This window comes from Poecilia reticulata, chromosome 8, assembly GCF_904066995.2.
Source record: "Poecilia reticulata chromosome 8, P_reticulata-male-v2, whole genome shotgun sequence".
In the NCBI taxonomy this organism is placed as follows: domain Eukaryota; kingdom Metazoa; phylum Chordata; class Actinopteri; order Cyprinodontiformes; family Poeciliidae; genus Poecilia; species Poecilia reticulata.
Genome location: NC_088837.1, coordinates 940,430 through 962,213, shown reverse-complemented (window position 1 = coordinate 962,213; position 21,784 = coordinate 940,430). Strand labels below are relative to the sequence as shown.

The 21,784-nt window shown below is 40.9% G+C and overlaps 3 protein-coding genes across 4 annotated transcripts in view; 1 reads left to right on the top strand and 2 right to left on the bottom strand.

Moving 5' to 3' along the window:
- The first annotated feature begins 11 nt into the window (after positions 1-11).
- nosip (nitric oxide synthase interacting protein) lies at positions 12-5,925 on the top strand. The gene is made up of 9 exons (XM_008415062.2): positions 12-332; positions 1,291-1,396; positions 1,756-1,837; positions 2,621-2,756; positions 2,852-2,991; positions 4,580-4,696; positions 4,836-4,906; positions 5,368-5,476; positions 5,686-5,925. Exons 1-9 carry the CDS (start codon positions 263-265, stop codon positions 5,755-5,757), a joined length of 903 nt encoding a protein of 300 aa, XP_008413284.1. The 5' UTR covers positions 12-262; the 3' UTR covers positions 5,758-5,925.
- On the bottom strand, positions 5,522-16,679 carry rcn3 (reticulocalbin 3, EF-hand calcium binding domain). Of its 2 annotated transcripts, none has more exons than XM_008415064.3 (8): positions 16,583-16,679; positions 14,350-14,583; positions 13,050-13,243; positions 12,740-12,912; positions 11,769-11,829; positions 11,597-11,688; positions 10,667-10,774; positions 5,522-6,144 (listed from the first exon to the last, which is right to left on the bottom strand). In XM_008415064.3, exons 2-8 carry the CDS (start codon positions 14,565-14,567, stop codon positions 6,037-6,039), a joined length of 954 nt encoding a protein of 317 aa, XP_008413286.1. In that variant the 5' UTR covers positions 14,568-14,583; positions 16,583-16,679; the 3' UTR covers positions 5,522-6,036. The 2 variants fall into 2 exon arrangements, with proteins under 2 accessions (XP_008413286.1, XP_008413285.1); XM_008415063.2 differs by lacking the exon at positions 5,522-6,144 and adding an exon at positions 7,760-9,644.
- A 1,316-nt stretch (positions 16,680-17,995) lies between these two features.
- The window catches only part of abat (4-aminobutyrate aminotransferase), a 31,554-nt gene continuing 27,765 nt past the window's right edge, over positions 17,996-21,784 (bottom strand). The window contains exons 16-18 of the mRNA XM_008415065.3: positions 21,501-21,647; positions 20,730-20,841; positions 17,996-20,103 (exon numbers count right to left, since the gene is read on the bottom strand). Coding sequence (XP_008413287.1) covers positions 19,982-20,103; positions 20,730-20,841; positions 21,501-21,647 — 381 coding nt within the window. The 3' untranslated portion in view covers positions 17,996-19,981. The remainder of the gene's footprint in view (positions 20,104-20,729; positions 20,842-21,500; positions 21,648-21,784) is intronic.

Here is a 21,784-nt window from a genome sequence, read left to right as displayed (position 1 = left end):
AACTGAGAGAAGAAGAAAGAGAAGAAAAGGAGGAAACAACAACGCTAGAAGAATTAACGCATTTATTTAGAGTAATTTTCCAAGAAATTACTTTTTTATGGGACCGTTGTTGAATTGTTATCCGCCAAAGAAAGCCTTTCTCTAGTTCAATATCCATATAAAGCCACCACACTTTGCTGCGTAGTTTCTGAGTTTTAGCAGCTAACGCTAGCTGATACTTTTTGTAGCTGTCAGCTGGCAATATTGGGAAAGAAACGACAACATGACCCGACATGGGAAGAACTGCACAGCCGGAGCTGTCTATACTTACCATGAGAAGAGGAAGGACACAGGTGAGCTTCACTCGGCAGCAGCATCTGTTGGCTAGTGATGCCACTAATGGCTCCTGCGCTACATACACACCAGTTCAATAGACAGGGTGAGGGTGTCCATAATAATGAGGGGATGGGTCAGAACCGAAATCCATTCATTGTCATCCGTTTATCCCTTATCGAGTCCTGGAGTTTACAAACGGTTTTGTTAACTGATATAGTTGATTACTTTTGCAATGATACAAATCAACTAAGTTGTTTATTATGTTTGGATTCATCCCTGGAATTTGGCTAGAAAGTCTTGTCACAATAACACATTTTGTTGGACGATAAATTGTCCCATAAATTATTGCAATAAATTATAATATTGGCATTTTGAGAGCATTTGCAACTAATATAATAAAGTACATCCCCTCAAAAAGATCAAAAAGACTTTAATTTCTAAAGAATGTGTAACACGAGAACTGGAAAACATTGGAAATATCCAAAATAAATAAATAAACAGCCAAATTGAAATGCATTATAAAGTCTTTGTAAACAAAACTGCATCTTAAAAAATGGAAAAAAAGCAACTAACTACTTCATATTTTGAGTCAAATGTTTCCAACATTTTTCAAAATTTCAGCTTTTTTAATGATATTAAAAGGGAAGCTTCTATTTAATGATTGTTGTCTAGCTGGAAATTACCGAGCTCATTCTAACGTGGCATGCGCTTGATTGATCTATTTATTTCTTGTGGTGGGATTGTGTTAACTGGTCACCAAGGAACAAAAATATCCTCAGCAAATAATGAGGAACAAACCCAGAACTGAAGTGAAAGGCAGAGCAGCTGAACTCTGACCTTTACTGGCCCAGCCTGTCTCCTTTCAAAGCCTGGTACAGAAACCTGAACTGGATTCAGATATTTATACAGAACTATTTTTAGATTTAGTGAAATGATCTGTAAAGTGTTCCAGCTGACTTTGTTCATCCCGTTCAGCGGCGTCTGGTTATGGAACCCAGAGCGTCCGTCTGGGGAAAGATGCTATCAAAGACTTTGACTGCTGCTGCCTGTCCCTGCAGCCCTGCCAGGACCCTGTGGTGACGTATGATCCTCTCTCACATCCACTGCACTCACACACACACACACACACACACACGGGTTATGATTTATGGCTTCATTGTATGTAATAAAAAGCACAGAAAACAGCTGAGGACATATATATCAAAGCACATAGAACTACTTAGACAAAAGTTCAACTCATTTTTGTGACACCAGTAAACAGTTTTCAGGCGGACATTGTTGACATTTTTGTTGTATTTCAAAAGATTTTTGAAAGCTGATGTTTGTGGTACTTCACTGTAGAATCACAAGTAACTTTTTACACGCGCGCACACACACATACATACATGCATACATGCATACATACATACATACTGTAATGTTTGTTTATTTTTTCCACAGCCCAGATGGATATTTGTATGAAAAACAGGCCATTCTTGAATACATTCTGCACCAGAAGACAGAAATCGCCAAAAAGATGAAGGTAAGATCATCACGCTGCTAGGCAACGCTTATTGTCAGGAACTACAACTAGGTTCTACTAGTTGTGTCCACAGTTATAATAAATCAATTCATAATGACTGGGACAAACACAGCTCGTGATTCTACTGTGTAATAGGAAGCCTCACTCTGCACATCAATTCAGTTCAGTTTATTTCTATATTCATAAACACATCAAGGCCTTTAAAGAAGTCTGTTCAGTCCAATCACTCCTCTAGGAGAGAAACGCATATTAACTGGGTTGGTTTCATCATTTGTCAGACCAATGATATAAGAGAAAGTAGAGTTAGTCACAGTAAAGACTTGGCCAGGTTAAACTCTGAAACACAGAGCTACGTCCACCAGCTGCAGAAGGAGAACATGAAGTTGTTGGCACCATTATCTCTTCCTCCAGGAAGGAGTCACAGCTAAACAGAACACCAGACCTGTGGGAGCTTGGAAAAATCAGAGAATATACTGTTAAAAGCTGAAATTACAGTAAATAATTCAAAAATGGTGAGTAGTAGAATAATGTGGTCAGTTTGTCCTAGAGTAGCCTAAGCCCATAGCAACATAACTACAGAGGATAGCTCAGGATAACCTGAGCCATTGAGGGTGGTGCTACTCATGTCATCACCTCCCGACCTGTTACCATGGAAATGCCCGTATCTCACCAGTGTCCAGTCACAGCTAGAAAATATAGTGTCAAAGTTCAAACAAGCAGTTAGGAAGTATTAAGAAACATTATCAGTAATACTGTGTGAATGTTCCCTCTGTGGCCCTGCAGGCGTATGAGAAGCAGAAACAAGCTCTGAAGAGCACCAACCAGCTGGAGTCCAAGTCTGAGGAACGGCAGAGGGTGGAGAGGTTTAAGACCAGCGAGAACAGCATCGTGTCCAAACCCATCAACCCGTTCACATCCGGTGCCACTCTTACTCAGCGCTGGTTCTGAACCGTTCAACAGAATTTATAGCCTCCTTCCAAAATAAAGTACGACTTTTTTTTCCTTTGTCTTCAGGGCAGAAGACGGAGAGCAAAGCGAGCAGCTCAGGAGAGGCGTCCAGTGCAGGTCCGGCCCCCTCCTCCAGCCAGAGCCTGCCCAGCTTCTGGATCCCCTCTCTGACCCCAGAGGCCAAGCCCACCCTTCTGAAGAAACCCGTCAGTAGGACTCTCCTCTTTCGCTGCTGTTTTTTTTTTTGTTTGTTTGTTTGTTTTTGGTTCATTTGTTTTTATTTTTGAATGTTGTCTTCCATTCATCTGTTGAAGTCCCATTCTCCATGGCAACCACCTCTGGAGCAATTCATCATACCAGCCTTTCCAGTTAGCGTGTTGCACTGCAGCAGAAACATTTCATAACTATATGCATAAAATTAGTCATTTCAATAAAACAAGCTCATTTTATTTTTATTAGACTAGCTGGGAAAGATTGTTTCCTGCCTTGAAGGCATAACATTATGACCACAGTCATCATGGCAGCTGTTGGTGGGTGGGGTTATATTAGTCTTCACAGCTGCTGTGTTAAAGGCTTCAGATTACTGAACAACTTAATGCTGCTTCTGATAGAAAAGTGTCGAGATTCACTTTACTTAGACACATGATCAGTATTAACAGATAATACATCTGATAGAATATGAAATATATAGAATATTAACTGAACTCTGATCCAGACCTGCACAGCATTCTGGGAGGTGCAGACAGAGGAAAGGCTTTAGCTGCTCAACCTCTGATGGCTAGCTAAGCAATGTGACTAACATCAACTAACTCACTCACTCACTCTGGTTACCTAGCAACAACCTGTTGAGTAATTTGAACTGCAGTATCATTACTGTTTAAAAATAAAAACAATGTTGTGAAGTGAAAACGGGATAAAACAGTAAAGGTCACAACACCAGTTTAGCAGGAGTCCAGATACCTGAACCAAAAAACAAGCCAAGAATTTTGAATATCGACTGATATGAAACGCTTATATTGTGGTAAATTTTTCAGCCATATCATCCAGTTTGTTGCACATATGAGGCTGCAGAGCAGTCAAGTGGTCATAATATTATCCCTGTTTGGTGTATATTTAAACTGTTTAGTTGCCCTAAGATGCGCTTCTTCCAGAAAATCCCTCAACATTCTGTTAATGGAACTTTTGATCTGTTCATGCAGATGCCCTACAGCTGGCGTGTGTGTGTGCGTGTGTGTGTGCGCGCGTGTGTCCGTGTCCTTGTTTTTAGTACAGTGGAAGGACCATTTTCCTAACAAATAATACGTTGTGGGCAACGACTGCTCCGTTTGGGTCCAAAAGCCTGGCCTCCATAAGAATGCTGATTTTGAATTAGGGGTCAGGTTTAGGACTAAGGTGTTAATTGAGTTTAGGTTAGGGTCAGAGGAATGAAAATGAATGGAAGTCGATGTTAAGTCCCTGTGACATTAGAAAGACATGCTCTGTGTGTGTGAGACAGAGCATGACTTTTGAAATGCATTAAAGGGATAAAAGAGCAGCTTTGCTTCCTTTTAACCACTCTATCCTCCAGCATGTCCTTCATCAGCCTTTTGCTGCTGTCAGATTGTGTAAATGATCTGGAGCTTGTTGCAGGTTCATCTGTTTGCTTTCTGCATGGATGTCATGGTATCTGCTGATTTAATATGTACCTTCCTGTTGGCACAGTTCTAAAGAGAGGACAGGTTGACCCTCTGGCTGAAACCCGCCTTCATGTCGACTGTAGCAGCACTCTGACGATGTGTGTGTTCTCTGTGTCAGAGTAAAGCTGTGCTGTGTCCCATGTCGGGGCGACCCATAAAGATGAACGACCTAATCCCTGTGAACTTCACCCCACTGGACCCAAGCCTGGACAGGGTGGCCTTGCTCAACCGCCAGGTCAGTTTACTCACCAGTCTGTGCTCACACTACAGGGAAGAAAAACAGAGAAACCATATCTGGAAAACAAACCTGGTTAAGATAGAACAGTATGAAACATGGCAGGGTTTCACTCCAGTCTGCTGCTTTCTGCCCCCAGGAGAGGTACGTGTGTGCAGTGACCAGAGACGCTCTGGGTAACAGTGTCCCCTGCGCCGTCCTGAGTCCCTCGTGAGTCCCTCTCCCCCCTATTACTGTCACACATTGCAAAAACACTAAATCTTACCAAGCGCTTTTGATTTAGCTTCTAGTTCAAATGTCTTGGTGCACTTGAAAATATGACAAAACTAACTTACAAGTAACTTTTCAGCAAGATATAGAAGCTTGCTTTAAGTATATAAAATTGATTTTAAAAAGTACTAGTTCTATTGGCAGATATAACACAGTGAAATAATCTTCCAGTGGAACTAGTGTTTTTTAACAATAATAAGGAATGATTGACTTAAAACTTGCCCCTATATCTCTGAAACGTTACTTGTAAGTTAGTTTTGTCATGTTTCAAGTGTACTAAGACATTTGAACTGGAAACTAAATGAAAAATACTTGGTAAGATTTAGTGTTTTTGCAGTGAACATCCAGTATTGTGTGTTTCAGCCTAACCACAGGGTGACTGATTCTCCTGACTGTTTCAGAGGAACTGTAGTGACTCAGGAGTGTGTGGAGAAGTTGATCAAGAAGGACATGACTGACCCCATGTCTGGAGCCAAACTAACGGAGAGAGACATCATCCCACTGCAGAGGGTGGGTAGCTGACTGGGAGGTTGCTGAAAAATCTGCTACTAACAATAAAGAAAGCAGTCGGATCAAATTTAATTGTTCTTCCCTGAGTTACAAAAATAATCGGTAACACATTTGATGAGGAAGCCTTAGGCAGTGTTCAGAGATGCTGTTCCTCCCTGTGAGAGCTTTGTCTGTGTGTAGCTGAGCTCCAGCTGTCTGTTTCCTCCCAGGGTGGAACCGGCTTCGCAGGCTCTGGAGTTGACCTGAGAGCCAAAGAGGCTCGTCCAGTGATGCAGGCATGAGGATGTGAGGATGAGGATGCAGTAGCAGCTCAATGATGCATCTGTGGAAGATTTCTGCAGCTCGTTGCAACCTGTAAGCGTACAGTTCCTGTGTGTTGTGTTTTTCTTCGAGTGGATGCTGTGGCCTTTCTGAGTGAAATGGTAAATAAATTTTTTTTAAGCCAAACACTTCCTGAATGATTACTTGCCTTTGTACAGTTTGCATGTTTAACGTGAAGAAATTAACGGTGGGCTCTAACTGTCAGGTCAGACGAGGCTTGTCCAGTTGGAGTTATTTTTTCACAGTTCGTCGTGCTCCTCCACCCTCATGCCTCCATAGTCAGTGATTGTGCTCATCCTGAGGTAATCTGTTTTGTCCAGCATTTCGGACAGGGTCAGGCGTCCATCCTGATGAGCAGAGACACAACACATTTTTATTTCATAGTGTGGTTTTAAAGTCTCTAAACTCTTTTCCATCACATCCTTCACAAGAACACGATGTTAAAGAAAAACATGAGGGTTTACGTTTAAGTCAACTTGTACAGAAACTTGCATGAGTATTACAACCATGGTTCTAATAGATCGCTAAACCAAATGAAATAAAAATTGAAATTGAGAAAATGTTTAACTAAAATAAAACTAACGGTGTAAAACTGGAACTGTTAATAGAAATATCTAAAACACTGAAACTATATCATTTTGTGTTCATAAATATATTAGGTTTTCGAACTAACGTGATTGATTCCTGATTACTGATGGATTGTTCTACACACAGTTTACGTCAGCTGTCTGAAAATTACAGCACAACGTACTCCTGACAGCATTAAGTTAGTCTGCAAAACAGAAGTTGGATGAAATCCTCCCACTTAAAACGATGAGGCCTGTAATTGACATCATAGGTAGACCTCAACTATGAGACACGAAATGAGAAAAGGAATTTATTTGCAAATAAGGGTGGAAAATAAGTATTTGGTCACCTACAAAGATTTCTGTCACAGACCTGTGACTTCTTCCAGAGGCTCCTCTGTCCCCCACTCATTACCTGCATCAATGGCACCTGTTTGAACTCGTTAACAGTATAAAATACACCTACCCACAACCTCAAACAGTCACACTCCCAAGTTCCACTATGGTGAACACCAAAGAGCTGTTGAACACCAGAAACAGAATTGTAGAGCAGCACCAGGCTGGGAAGACTGAATCTGCAATAAGCAACCAGCTTGGTGTGAAGAAATCTACTGTGGGAGCGAGAATCAGAAAATGGAAAAACTACAAGATCACTGCTAATCTCCCTCAATCGGGCTCCACGCAAGATCCCAGCTCGTGCTCATGCAGACATCCTTGTGGTTTGTTACTTGACCAGCCATATGAAGGAGTCTTTTACTTTCAGTCTAGTTATAAAATATAAATTGACTTTTTAATAATTCTACTTTACTGAATGGATCAGGAGAACCTGAGCTCCTGAAGTGAAACTCATTGAGGAATTTTTTTTTAGAGCAATGAAATATTTTAAATTCTTGAACTTTCTTAATGCAACATAGAGTTCTACTTCCAGCAAAACAGCATCATATTTCTGCCATTTACAGCCTCTATTGATTAATACAAACAGTGGCATTTCATAAATGCTCATGCATGTTTTTATTACAGTATGATTTTTTTGTCAGACTCACCTTCTAAACCACAACAAGCTTTTGAGTTGCCTCATATTCTAGAACACTAGCTCTATTTGGAAAAGCAGATCAGGATGTGATGTTCTGAACTTAAATGTGTTTTCATTGGATGGAAGCAGAAAATCAGAATCAGTCTTGATAAGTTTGTGCAATTAATCTATATTGTGTGTGAACCAAGTTAATGACTAAATTAACCTTTCAATTATATTATTCCAGTTTAATGAAGATGATTGTATCAAATGACTCAGATTTGCAGCAGTGAACCTCCATCCATCACAGGTTGATGAGCTACTTTACAGAGCAACTAAAGCAAAACAAAAATTAAACAATACAGCATAAACACCACAAACAACAATTGTACAAAAAGACTTTAATTGTCAAACTATAAAAATTCTGTAACAAAGTCCATCCTTGACCTCTTTTGTCCCCCCAATTTCTGCCCTTTTTGACAGCTAAACTTAAGTCACTTTAATAGAAATTTCCTCTCTTCTGAACATTGTTTCCTATTAAAATCCACTCAAATCCATACCTGACATTACAACCTTGGTGTGTTGTGTGATAATCTGAAAACCCAAGCAAATAAAAAAAAAGAAAAGTCTAAAAACCCAGAAAGGACGGCCTCTTTCTCAGCATTACCGTCCTGACATACACAGTATGTGACTGCTTCCTGTTGCATGTGCCTGGAAGCTACAAGCAGAGATGCACCAATCAGAATGCAGAGACAAATTTCATCTGTTGTTCAAAGAAGGAATACAGTTAAGACCATAATTATTCATACTCCTGGCAGAATAAGGGTTACAATATTTTGGGGATTTTACCAACATGTTTCATCTGACTGGTTGTAATATTAATATTTTGCCCAGGCAGACAGGCAGCATTGACAGAATATATGAAGGGAGTGAACTCTAAAGACTTTCAGCTCATCAACAATTGTCAAAATAAGAGAGAAAATATGCAAAAAAAAAAAACTGCTCAGTTTTTATAAGATGGGTCCAACTGCTGTAATGTAAATTAGTTTTTTTCCCAGTTTTTGAGAAGGATAAAAGTTTTCAAATGTCAAATTTGTTTCCCCAAACTGTAACACCTTTCAACTCAATGTCACCAATTCACAACATATCACCTAAAGTACTTTGAGTGTCTGTGTGATCAGGCTGAATTTACTTTTTTTGTTTGTTTTTTTGCAAATCAAATAGACATTCTGATCTGATTCTGGTCAAACAATACAGCCAAGTCCAGTTTGTTATTTGAACAGGAAACCCAGCAGACTGACCAGCAGCATCCACTCCTTCTGGATGAACACGTAGCATCAATGGACAGTTGACTGGTTTGAGTTGTTGACTGTTCAGCTTTTCCTCATGCTGTGCATGTGCTCATCTACCGACAGCTGCTCAACTCATTTCAGGAAAAAATACCCTGAAAGTTCTGATGAGGGTATGAATAATTTTGGGTTTCCCTACAAGAAACAGAATAGAAATAATCTGTTTTTCTAGCTTTCCTGCCAGGAGCGGTCCTTAAGAACATGCAAAGGCAAAGTCACACTGAGAGAACAGTTCCTAAAAAAACAGGGTTTTAAGAAAACAGAATTCACATTAACGTGTTTTTACATCTCATACCAAAAACTAGCAATAAAACAACCATCTGTGTCTTTTCTTTAGAGAATGCAGATCACTGAGATTTCCAAAAGCTTGCGAACATTTCCAAAGCCACCATTTTCTGCAACATGAGCAGACACACCACTTTATTGGTGCAGCCTTCCTGTTATCTGCTCAAAGTGCCGGCTTCTTCTTAAAGTTGGCAATAATTTGAAACATAAGAAACATGTGAGAAGCAGTTTGAATCTTCTCTCAGTAACTACATCCAAAACAAAGAGCATCAAAGAGACCTGCTAGTGCTTAGCATGGTTCAATCCCTGATGAGGGTTTAAAAAGAGAGAAAGATTTCTGAGTGTGACCGGCAGGTTATTGCTCATATCTGCTGATTTCTCAGTGCATCTCTAGTTGCAAACCTTCCATACATGAATAAAGGGGCATGATTAACCAAGACTGTCACATAATGAAGAGTCAAAACTTTAGAGACTTAAGTGAACCCAGTCTAACCCACCCCAACCCCAAACTTCCCAAGGACACTTCATCAAAGTTCGTCATGTTTCTTTGTTAAATCTTCACCATAATTGGTCGCCTGGCTGCCCACAAACATGTTCCAATTGGCCAGAATTTCCTTCTTGGTGATTTTCTCGTCCTGTTGAGTGATTACAGCATTTCATCCAACAAGAGTTGATTGGGAGGTGATTAAGGGAAGCAGGAGAAAGGAGGGATGAAGAACAGAGAGAGAGAAGATGATTAATGATTAATTTAATTAAGCAATTATACATCACTGTGCTGCCAGCAGAGGCAGAACAGAGTCAGTCTAATGTCTGGAGTCAGATCCTGAGTCGAGTCAAAGTCCCAAACAAAATGTTACGTTTTAACCTGTCACTTAACTCAAATCACAGTAATGAGTTCTAGAAACTGAACATTTTTAAAATAGATGTTTAGCTTTTCAGATGAAACAGCAAGAGAAACCAAACTGACAATCTGAGCAGATGACGAGTTTTAAAGTAAATATTAACTAAAAACAAAACAAATAAATGAGAAATTAGAGGAAAATAATTCATAACCAAATTAAACCCAATTGATTTCTTCACAAAATTGTAATTAAAAAAATGAACCAACTGCAACAGTTTTGACGATATTTTATGAGTAACAGATTATTAAAATTATTTCTACAACTGTAGGAAATTAAACTTTCTGATTAAGTTGATCTTAGATGGTTCTGGCTTAAAGCAAAGAAACAGAAACTAAATATAGTTATACTTTGGTTTTGTAAAGTTAGCATCTTGCAGAGATAGCCATGTGATTTAACAGCTGATTTACCATCTTTCTAACTTGATATTAGTAAAAAACCTGCAACATTTTCACTCCATGATTCAACTAGAGAATAAAATCAGTCATTTTAACAACATTAACCTTACAGTTATGCTGCATGGTCTGTGGTGAAAAGGTAAAAAGTCTTTGATTTTATCAAGTCATGTAATTAATTCATGTCGTAGAAATATGAATCTGGTGTCATGATGTAATCACAGCCAGACAGATCAACGCTTTAAAGGGATCCTTTGATTCCTTGGTCTGTTTGGGTTGATACAAAAGTGAACTTTGCAGTGGAACGTTTTAAGCGCACACTTAGGAGATGAATGCACCGCTGCTAAGCAACCATGCATCTACCTTGTTTGTGTCGGTCTCGTAGATCAGATGCTTGGCCTCATTGTCGGCATGGTCCACCTCTCCTGGTAGAACCCACTCGGCCACTTCGTTAGCATCCAGGTAGCCATCCTGCAGCATGAATGAAGACAACCTTATTTTATCTGGCTGGACAGAACTGGACCAGAATCAGCAGCAGCAGAACAGAAGACGGGTAGCAACGAGTCACCAGCACCAACTGGGACAAAAACGAGCACCGACTGGTTGGTTCCTCATCAAAAGATTGACTGAAAAACTCAAATTTAAAGGGACAGTGATATGTATTTTTCAGGCACACTGTGCTATGAAATTACCAGTACACTATCAAGTAACTACATTGTCTTCTATTATAAAAAGCTTTTTTTTTCTTAATAAAAAACAAACTCCAACTTCTTCAAGTCATATTTGATTAAATTGGGCCCATGTCTCTTTAAGAACTCCTGCTCTCTCTGAAACTCTGCCTTCAGGAAGTTATCACAACATGGCTACTACCTTATTAACAACCTTTTTACCAGCACTGCACTGAGAAGAAGCTCCTGACGAATAGGAGAGTGGTGGGTGAGAGCCACTATGTGACGAGGAAGTTTGGAAGGAGGAGCTGTGCCTTGAAGGCAGCACTCTGTCCATCAAGGCATTTTGCCATAGCTGAATGGTGATAGTTTGGACACAGCATCATCATGGTGATGCCAGAGCCACAATGGTTGAGATCAAAGCAAATCCATGTGTTAGAATGGCCTACTCAAAGTTCTGACCCAAAACTGCTGAATAACAGTTTAACATTTCCCTGGAAATTTCCAATTGTTCTTCCACGTTATAATCATACATGACTGTGTTGGCCTGTCACATCAAATCCTGAGAAAATACAGTAATGTTTTAAGACATGATAAAATGTTTACAGGTGTGAGCAGCTCTCACCTTGTTGACGTCTCTGAACTCTGTAAAGTGTTTCCTCTCAGTCTGGACCCAGTCAGGCTCTGACTCGCTGTCCTCCGGTGTGTACATGTCACCTGGTGAGGGCAGACATGATGAACACTGGCTGGTTCCAGTGCAGAGGTCACTGGTCAGACTGGAAACAGAGCTGACCTACCAATATACTCGTGGAGGTTGATCTTTCCGTCACCGTCCTTATCGATGTCCTCCATAGTTTCCTGTAGAGAACAAAGTGATTTACTGGGTTTCATTTAAAGGGCCAGTATTGTGTGTTTTCCAGGCACATGGTGCCATTTTATAGCACAATCAATGTTACAATGTTACCTTCAATTGTTATGAAAATGCTGTGTATGTCAAATATGACCCAACAGAAATATGACTTTTAGACAATTTAAAGCCTTGAATTTGGGCTTCTGTCTCTTTAATAACTCTTGCTCTGACATTTCCCTTTGGCCACAACAATATTTCTTTTTCAAACCTTTAACATTGTTCTTAGAAGCAGTGCACTCAGAAGTGCGTCGTATAATGAACTCAGCAGATACTCAGTTCCACCAGGTGTTTGCTAATTGCTGCTGGCTAGTCTGTAGGAGCTCAGTGGGGAGTTGCGGGGGAAAGCTGCTCTGTGAGGTTGGGAACCGCAGCTCTGAAGAGAAGCTTCATCCTAAAAAGGTGCTGGGTCCCCCCCAACATTTTGCACAGCTGAATGGTTGCCATGGAGATCAAAAAGGATTTCTCAAGCAGGCATGAAATAATTAATGCAACACTTAAGGTATGTTTTTGATGAGGGAATAACATTATAACGATGTAAAGCTCAAAAGTAATGGCCTCCATGACACTCTGATAAAAAAAAATGTTCTTGAATGTTTGCAGTCATTTTTGCAACTGATGAGGTTAATATGTCACAGCATATATTACTGCATACATGACAAACGGAATAAAACCGATTGAACTATTTTTTCACTTGTTACATCACAGCCTGAGGTCCACTGGTCCCTTCAGGTCACCTCATGTTTCTGGCTCCACAGTCACAAGCAGATCAGTTGAATTTTCTTATCAAATTCTACTGGGCAAAACCAGGTGTTACTCTTCAGAGACAGACACCTCGATGGTGTCAGGCCTGAACTCTACCTGCACCACTACGTCCTTCATGTAGTCGAACTCCTCAGGATGCAGGAAGGCAGTAAACTCCTCGCGCGTGGCGATGCCGTCACGGTCTTTGTCGGCCGACTTGAAGCGTCTCTCGTCCCGGGCCAGCATGGACTTATAGGTGTCTTTGTCCTCAATGTCACTGAACTCCTCACCTAGACAGAAAACGGCCTCAACTGATTCTACAAACTCTGTTCAGTCACAGTTCAGCGAGTAACTACCAAAGCTGATTATTGCTCAATGTTAGATGAGACTGAGTGAAGTAGGAAGTCGGACAGGAAGCCCGTGTTACCCAGGTAGTAGCCATAGGTGGCGTTCTTGTACTCCTCCCAGGCGATTTTGTCGTCCCGGTTCTGGTCGTAGTCCTTCCAGTGCTTGTTGACGTTCTCCTCGATGTACCTCCTCTGCCTGTGTTTGATCCACTGGTGCAGCTCTGAGTTGGTGACGTAGCCGTCCTTGTCCGTGTCGATCCGGTCCACGATCTTCCTGTAGAGACGAAGTCAGAGGAGACGAAACTCACAGTTAGTCACTGAAAACAGAAACAACACAGTCTGTTGACAAGCATAATTATTTCTGAAAGTCCAAAATATTTTATTGAGGTAATTTCTTACACAGATCAATTTCACACAAGTTCTTCTTGACATTAGACTGAGCCAAAATAATATTTTAGTCTGCAGATGATGTTCCTGTGATTGTCTAAATATGGAGCTTATGGAGTGATTAAAAACTTGAATAGTAATCTTATTCAACTTTTTAAAAAATGAATCCATGTCATTTGGATGATGGTGGCGACAGCAGGTGGGAGTTTGTCCCTAAATCGATGAGTTGCCAGTTCAATTCCCTCTCCATCTGCCTCTGTCCAGATTGGACAAGACCAACCTTGCCTGCTGGTGGCGCCGATGCATGGCAGCTGTGGCTCCTGAGTGTGAGTGAGTGAGTGAGTGAGTGAGTGAGTGAGTGAGTGAGTGAGTGAGTGAAGCACTTTGGAGTTTGGACTTGATAAAGCACTATACAAGGATATTTATTGTTTTTTCAAATTAAAAGGCAAAATTACTGGGGAGGTTTACCTGCTCAAAAATAGCATCAGAGTAAATATAAAACATTGTCATCTAACTTACGAAGAAAAGGAATTTGGAAAACATTAAGAGAAACTTAAGATTAAAATATGGCCACATAATTTGCTCATTTTTCTGGGGTTGGTTATTTTCTGTAGAGTTCTCATTAAGAAAAGAAGAAAACCATCAAAATAATGAAGCACAATTTGGCACTATGAGGAACTGGACCACTACAACTTACCTCACTATGTCAGCACTTTATTTGTCCTGGAATTTCCATTCAAGATCATAAACTTATAATAATTACTCCCCATTTTCAGTTAGAAATGAAAAGGTCAGTAAAATAACCTGAGTGTTTTATGTACATTGATGCTGTGAACCGTCAGACCAAGGCAATGATCAACCATATTCATAGTAACCTTAAGTTTTGATTTGTCACCAAATGATAAAAGAAAGCTAAACGCCAGTCACAACTAAACAACTAAATTAATACAGAAATGATCGTTTTTCTACAGAACCAGGACCATCAGAACCTACGCCAGTCGGTCTTTGCTCTCCTCGGGGGTCAGCTGGTCGAATGTTTTGGCTTCCTCTTTGCCCAGGAAGGCCTCATGGTCGTACTGGTAGTTCTGACTGTCGTCGTGGGCGTGGTCGCTCAGACTGGCCTGGTGATGGACCCGCTTCTCCTGAGCAGGAACTGCAAGAGCAGCGGCAGCCAGCAAGTACAGGTATGGCAGTGAACTCAGCAGCATCATGGCCGATTTCTGATGACTGAGGTATGAAGAGAGAAAAATAAGAAATATGGCAAAACAAATTCTGAGAAGGACATGACACATGGCTGAATATTCCTCCATCCCCAGGTTGACTCGGTCTACATCGTCTACACCATGTTTTGTGTCAGGCATCTGGAACATACCAGGCCGAAAGATGATCCAAACACAAGCCAAGACAACAAGCAACTTTTTACAGCATTTTATTTAATAAAAATAAGGCAAAATATTCAAATCCACACCAATCCAGGAAGCTCTAGAACCAACCTGAAGGTTTCATTTGAGTCATCAATGAGAGAACGTCTGGTTCTCTATACATCACTTCATTTTCTGGAAGTTTTCACACTCGCTTCTGTTTACAGCTCAGTTAAAGTCCAAACACAGCATTAAGGCAACTAGCCTCACCTTTGACCTTACAATACCCTTGTAGGACTGTTAGGGTTTCTAGTATCAATGTATACCAAAGCACTGCTGGTCAGCTAGCAGAAAAAAATGGCTGCTTGCACTTTTTCCTGAAAATTTAATTCAGCAGTTTACAGATTAAAAAACAAAGTGCCACGACAAGGGCTGCAGTTATCACTGATGAAGGAATCATTTTAAATGTACAGCTGGCAACATGTCTGTCAGGCCATATATAGGTTCACTTATAAGGGTTGCACAGTGGCGCAGTTGGTAGCTCTGTTACCTTGCAGCAATAAGGTCCTGGGTTCGATTCCCAGCCCAGGGTCTTTCTGCATGTTCTCCCTGTGTATGGTGGGTTCTCTCCGGGTACTCCGGCTTCCTCCCACAGTCCAAAAACATGACTCTCCGGTTAATTGGTCTCTCTAAATTCTCCCTAGGTGTGTGTGTGTGCATGGTTGTTTGTCCTGTGTGTCTCCGTGTTGCCCTGCGACAGACTGGCGACCTGTCCAGGGTGACCCCGCCTCTCACCCAAAATGTTCGCTGGAGATGGGCACCAGCACCCCTCCTGACCCACAAGGGCAAGGGTGTACAGAAAATGGATGGAAGGATTCACTTATAAGCCTTTCAACTTCTAGACTATAAAAACACAATCAGAGCTTAGCAGTGCTTCTCTTTAGACAAAGCCACTAAAATAACTACTACTGCCACATTTTTCTTTATGATAATCCTGGATCTATATAAAACTGTACAAATGGAAGAAAAGTAGCAATATTTTTTTCTCTTCTACATTTCATTAATACGTTTGTGGAAATACTGGAAAGAAAGAGCCCATGAGCCCATTTTACCACCATGACATGATGGCATAAAGGATTATTTTGTTGACATGCTCAGTTTGGTTTTCACTAAATCTGTCAATTTTGGCCTGAAATTCTTCCTTTTCCCACTTTTTTCTCACATTATTATGTTTTGATGAAGCCCCCTCCTGACAATCCTTCCAAACATGACATATTTGTCCATTCTTCTGATTTGAACACCACAGGCATCAGCATCCACACTGAGGCCTACACAGAGTTAGATCAGGTTGAACAACCTTAAAAAAAAACAAAAGCAAAAAACCAGCAACTATTCTGGAAATTTCCAGGCATAGTTGATCTTTGCCACCATGAGTTGGTGGGCTTGGAACTGCTTCTCTTGATCATCACTGAACATCTGCATCTTTCTGACAGGCAAACTACCAGAAGTCCAGTTTGTATAAGGATGTTCAGACCTGCTGATCAGTCAATCAATGCATTTGATCAACTAAGGCTATAAACATGAACACAGAGAAGGTTCCCAGTAGACAGACAGAAAACATCTTGAGCCATTTTTAAAACACTTGTTGGCTCCTGGCAGGTGAAGGGTCAGCACACACTGACGGCAGAAAGTCTCAGTTTCCTGAAAGCCTCAAATGATCATCATTGAAAACATTCTTGCTTCCTGTGGTTCCGTTAGTGTGTAGGGTACTAACGGAACCATGACATCTTTGACTAGATGTGGAGGTAAGCTAACAATAAGCTAACAGTAAGTTGGAGTATCTGCAACAAAGTTTGAAAGCTCACCAGCTCTCTGGCAGCAAAACGGTCCTCCTCCCACAGCACAGCTCTCAGAACAGAGGTCCGCGTTGGCATTTTCCTTCTTTAAATAACAAAGAAAAGGGGGCGGGACTTCTTCTGTGGCTAACCAATTACCGACGCCTTGAAGAAAATCCCAACCAATAGAAAGTGGCACATAGCGGGAAAGTATTGAATGATAAATTCTTATTGGCTGGATACCGCCACGTTGTCACGTCAGAGTAACTTTTCCCAATTTGTGCATCCTTCACTTCCCACCGCAGAACCTTCTGCAGGCGCTGTCCCGGAAGGCTGGGCTTAACAGGACCAGGAATACTTTTCATTTTAAAGAGGCAGTATGGTGTGCAACTATGTTAACTTCAGGGTTTTTTTTGGGTGGGGGGTTATGCTATGCTATGCAGAAAGACCCTGGGCTGGGAATCGAACCCAGGACCTTATTGCTGAGGGGTTATGCTATGTACATAAAAAATGACTTAAATGAAATGTTACTGAGTAATTTAACTCCTTGTAATTGGGCCTCTTGTCATTTTAAAAACTGGTCTTTTTGAAACTCCACCTTTGAGAAGTCATCACAACATCACTCCTCTATTAACCCTTGAACAACATTTTTACCTGCACTGCACTGAGAAGTAGCTCCTATAGTGAGCTCAGCATTTCCACAGTTCCACCAGGTGTTTTCTAATTGCTAGTCTGAAGGAGCTGAGTTGGGCAGTCATGGGGCAGGGCTGCTCTGAGAGGTGGAAGCTCAGAGGTTTGGAAACTGCAGCTTTGAGGAGGAGCTGCGCCTCGAAGGCGGGGCTAGGTCTACCCAGGTGTTTTGCACAGCTGGATGGTTGCCATGGAGATTACTTTTTTTATCTCCATGCAGGCATGGCTTTCTAATCACTGATAGATTTCAGCTGATGTCTTGGCTTTCCAGACCGTTCTCCACCTCCCTTTCTGAGAGTTCAGCACCTTTTCCCCCATTATTACACATACTCAAGTTCTGAACTTATTTTGGTTGCTTTTTTGTATGGACTGAGTTGTTACCAACACCTTTAGAACTATGTATAGTATGACAAATTGTGACGAGTTTAACTAATATGACTAAACTGTGAGGTAGTAATCAGACACAAATGGTTACTGACTGCAGAAATTAGTGATTCTGTTTGTTTCTGCTCTTTATTGTCCGTTACTAAAATAATTTTGTGCTTTCCATTCTTGGAAATTACACATTTCTCTATTCAAAAACCCTTTATCTTGTATTCTGCTTTTTCTTGGAGCAAAATTCAGGAGTTTTCTTAGAAATGATACAATTCTAAAAAGTGAGAAATGCTTGATGTATAATAGAGATGATAAATGTTTAACTTTTTAACCGTTTTCCTAAAGTAACTTCATTGATAATAATCAAGAAACACGGCGTTAATTAAAATGGCATTTATTTGTCACAATACAAGGACAGAATGTTTTAGACAACAGTTATTAGAACCAGCTAAAATAATTACATCAAAATCTCAGATCACCAGTGCAAGTAGTTAGACTTGTTTAAAAGGACGTCATCACAGGGACTCTGTGTAATACTGACTGACAACAGACAGACAGGCACTGTTGTCATCACTAACACCATGCTGCACATCAGCCTGCTCACACTTAGCAAAACCTGACCCAAACTCACCCTGTGGAATAAATATAAGACATTACATTAACTGGCATATAGTTTATGGATGACTGTTATAAAACCAATAAACATATGGTATGTAACTGGATATTATACTAATTTAACAGTAGTAACAAAATTAACTGTAGCTACACTTTAAATGAAGCCGTTCACATTCCTAACACGCGCTTCATTAAACATTCAGGGGCACAACAGAACATCAGGTGGCTGTGAAACGGGTCTGCTCCAAATTCTCAGTTTTAGCTCAGCAGGGACCAGAGCTGTGCTGTCTCTGTGCCCTGTGTCCATCTGCCTCAGGAAAAACTCTACATTTCCTCTGAACTCTATAATAAGGACGTTTGAGTTGGGGAAACTTGCTCTAGTATGCCTCTTGTGGGCACTAGAGGAAAAACAAACGTCTGCAGTGGAGCGGTCACTGCATGGCTGGTGCTGTTTGGGGAGATGTAAGCTACAGATATCACACCTGAACATGTTCACCTTTTTCTGCTGATATAAGAATTACCCAGCATACATTTCTCTGGACACATGTAGATTATGCGCAGATAAGCCACAGTAAGAAGCTTTTCTTACTGAACTTGCACCATTAACCATTGTAATCAAAACAAAGTAGAGAATCTTTAAACAAGGCAACTCTGCCTTTTGATGTGCTTAGAAAAGTTTGAATCTGTTGGATCATTAGAATATCTGTGACATCTTGATTAAATGTGAAGTCAGTTTTACTCTTACAGTTTGATGTAAGAAATATTAAATGGAAAAAGTGGTCAAGGGACACATAAATTAAATAACATGGGCATATCAAAGCAGCCTCAGACACTGTCGCAGTGTTTCAGGATTCAGGTTTGTCTACAAGGCTGAACAGAGTCATTCCCAGACAGGATAGCGTTAAACCACATGCAGGCTGCTGGTTTGCTTTTCACCGTCAGGATTCTGCATTCAGGATCATATTCAGCCTTTCTTCTAGCACACTAAATACTTTGGTTTTTCATGCTTAGGATGGGGACAGTCTAATTATCATGCAGCTACATTAACATCTAGGGCTTGGAGTCTGTTACAGCATCGCACACATCCTTATTCAATATTTGCAGACATTCTGCAGCGTCTTCCTGTAGAACGGACACTGTTCTCTAGACCAGGTGAAGATCAGATCCAGAACCCAAAAACTGACGACACAGAACGGTCATGGAGTAAACGGTGAATGGGAGACAAATTTGTTTCTGAGCTGTTAGAGCTGGATGCTAACTAAAAGGATGTGAAACAGCTGCATGGTGGAAAACGTGTTCATGTGCTTCACCAACACCGCCTGGCTGAGGTGGCCAATAAGCAGAGTGGTTTACTTTGTATTTCTGGGGAACAGCTGGGGGTCTGCTGTGACTTCATCCAGTCTGTTTACAGCCTGATCAGTCTCTGTGGACCAACATGAACCCAGCTGAATGACATAAAGAATATCTTAGCCGATTTATTTTAGGGAAGAGTCTTCATTCTGAAAAAGGATCCTCTGGTCCAAACTCTGCATGGCTTACTGGCTCTGTCTACATGGCTTCACGAGTAAAAGAATGTAGTTATCTGTAATATCTAAGGAAAATTGCAGTTTTAAATGTTATGAACCCAACAGGTTCCAGATGTTTAAAGAGAAAATTTGAAGGAAACATGTTCTCTGTGCTTATCACGACAGCCAGATTCCCTAAATCTGTCCTATGTAGGTTCCGCTTCGGTTCCTTCAGGCGCGGCCTTTATTTGTTCTGAGCCAGGACGTTGTTAAAGATGTTGAGGAAGATGTGGACGTGGTACTCCTTAAAGACGAGAGCAGGACGGAAACGGATGGACTGGTCCCCACATCCTCCCAGGAGCATGCCTGTTGGCGACAAACACGGTTACTGTTACTGTGGCCTCCTGTCCTTTACACAGCTTCAACATAGATATAAAAACATGCTTCAGTTTGAAATTCTTTACTTTTTCTGACTTTTTATTTTAAACTTTGCATGTAAATTTGGTTTAGTAGAAAAGTTAAATTTGTTGGTTGTGCCCATGAAAAAAAAACTTTTTTTTTTCCAAGCTACTTTTGGTGGAGGCAGTGTGATGATGTGGGATGAAGAAAGAGGAGATTCTGTATTAGCATCATATAACACCAGGTTTTAGACCCAAACTGTCCTCCAAGAAGTTCAACACATGGCGGTTTATCAGTCTACCTCTGGAGGAGAAGACGGACCGACCCAAACTGAACCCCTGTGGGATCAGCATGGTGGTGCTGGCCTGATGTGGCTGTTTACAGGAGGTGTGAAGCCCTCTGGTGGTCAAGTGAATGAATTGTTCAACTGACACCAAGTCTTGTTTTGTCAAACCTTAATAATCATCTAAGCCTATGAATGACACCAAAACAAGCTTAGCACTATCACAGAGGAAGTGACACAACCAACATCTGCTACTAAATCCAGAAATACATTTTCCCAACATTATGGAACCATTTCAAGAAAAATGTACCTTTGTCTCTGGCCTGCAACAGCAGTCTGTCTCGCGTGGCAGCGTCCCGCACATCAATGGCACAGAACGTCCCCAGTCCTCGAGCTCGGCTCAGCAGGCCGGGGTACTGAGCCTGGAGGGGGGTGGAGGGTTAGCTCGTTATCACAAACATTCACATTATAAAAATACCAACAATCTGAACTACTGCAGCTCCTTAGGATGTTTTAATACTTCAAATCATTCACTTTGAAGATTTTTCTGAATTTTAAAAGGTAAAGCTTACAATACCTTAAAATATTCACATACATTTAAATTTTTAGATTTTTTTCCCCAAGATTCTGAGCTTATAGAGAGAGATCCCAAAAGATCTGCATATGTAACCGCAGCAAAATGTGGTTCAAGAAATGAATGCCACACTTTTCAGACTTTTATTTGTGAGAAAATGTAAAACTCTGGATCATTTCTCTGTAGCTCCGCCTATTTTGTGCTGGCCCTTTATTAAAAATCCCAATAAAATACACTGAAATGTCTGGTTTTAATGTGGAACGTGTGGAAAAGTTCAAAGAACTATGAATGGCAACCATTCATATCAAGGCATGTTTGTTCTTCTATCTAGGTAATCTATTGCACTTAAAGTGTAAGTAATACTAAAGCATTAACAACATGAAATGACTGAAACAAAGGGATGTTCCAGAGGTTGGCAGCGTTGCTGTGAGCGGCGTTGCTGTGAGCGGTGTTGCTGTGAGCGGCGTTGCTGTGAGCGGCGTTGCTGTGAGCGGCGTTCTGCAGTACCTGCAGCTCGTAGAGGCCATTCAGCAGAGCCTTCCCAGAGCGGGTCACTTCCTCCAGGAGGTTCTCTCTGCGGATTACGTTAAGAACCTCAACCAGGAACAAGTTCTTGGACGGGTCTCCCATCCAGGTGTTAAAAATACGGTACGGCTGAAAAACAAACACCACAAGCATAAGATTATTAATATGAGACGTTTTTATCCTGGCATGTGATCTGATCTAATCTGGCAAATAGCAACAAACCCGGATTATTCTCTGCAAGCTGTAGTAGGTTTGTAAAGTGTAAA

What these genes read in the sequence shown, in the direction of transcription:
- rcn3 (XM_008415064.3), bottom strand. Translation starts at nt 14,567, where the DNA reads ATGATGCTGCTGAGTTCACTGCCATACCTGTACTTGCTGGCTGCCGCT. An exon ending in GAGAGCAAAGACCGACTGGC is followed by an intron (nt 13,244 to 14,349) that starts GTAGGTTCTGAT and finishes TCGTCTCTACAG; the next exon opens with GAAGATCGTGGACCGGATCG. An exon ending in CACCTATGGCTACTACCTGG is followed by an intron (nt 12,913 to 13,049) that starts GTAACACGGGCT and finishes TTTTCTGTCTAG; the next exon opens with GTGAGGAGTTCAGTGACATT.
- nosip (XM_008415062.2), top strand. Translation starts at nt 263, where the DNA reads ATGACCCGACATGGGAAGAACTGCACAGCCGGAGCTGTCTATACTTAC. An exon ending in CATCAACCCGTTCACATCCG is followed by an intron (nt 2,757 to 2,851) that starts GTGCCACTCTTA and finishes CTTTGTCTTCAG; the next exon opens with GGCAGAAGACGGAGAGCAAA. An exon ending in CCACCCTTCTGAAGAAACCC is followed by an intron (nt 2,992 to 4,579) that starts GTCAGTAGGACT and finishes TCTCTGTGTCAG; the next exon opens with AGTAAAGCTGTGCTGTGTCC.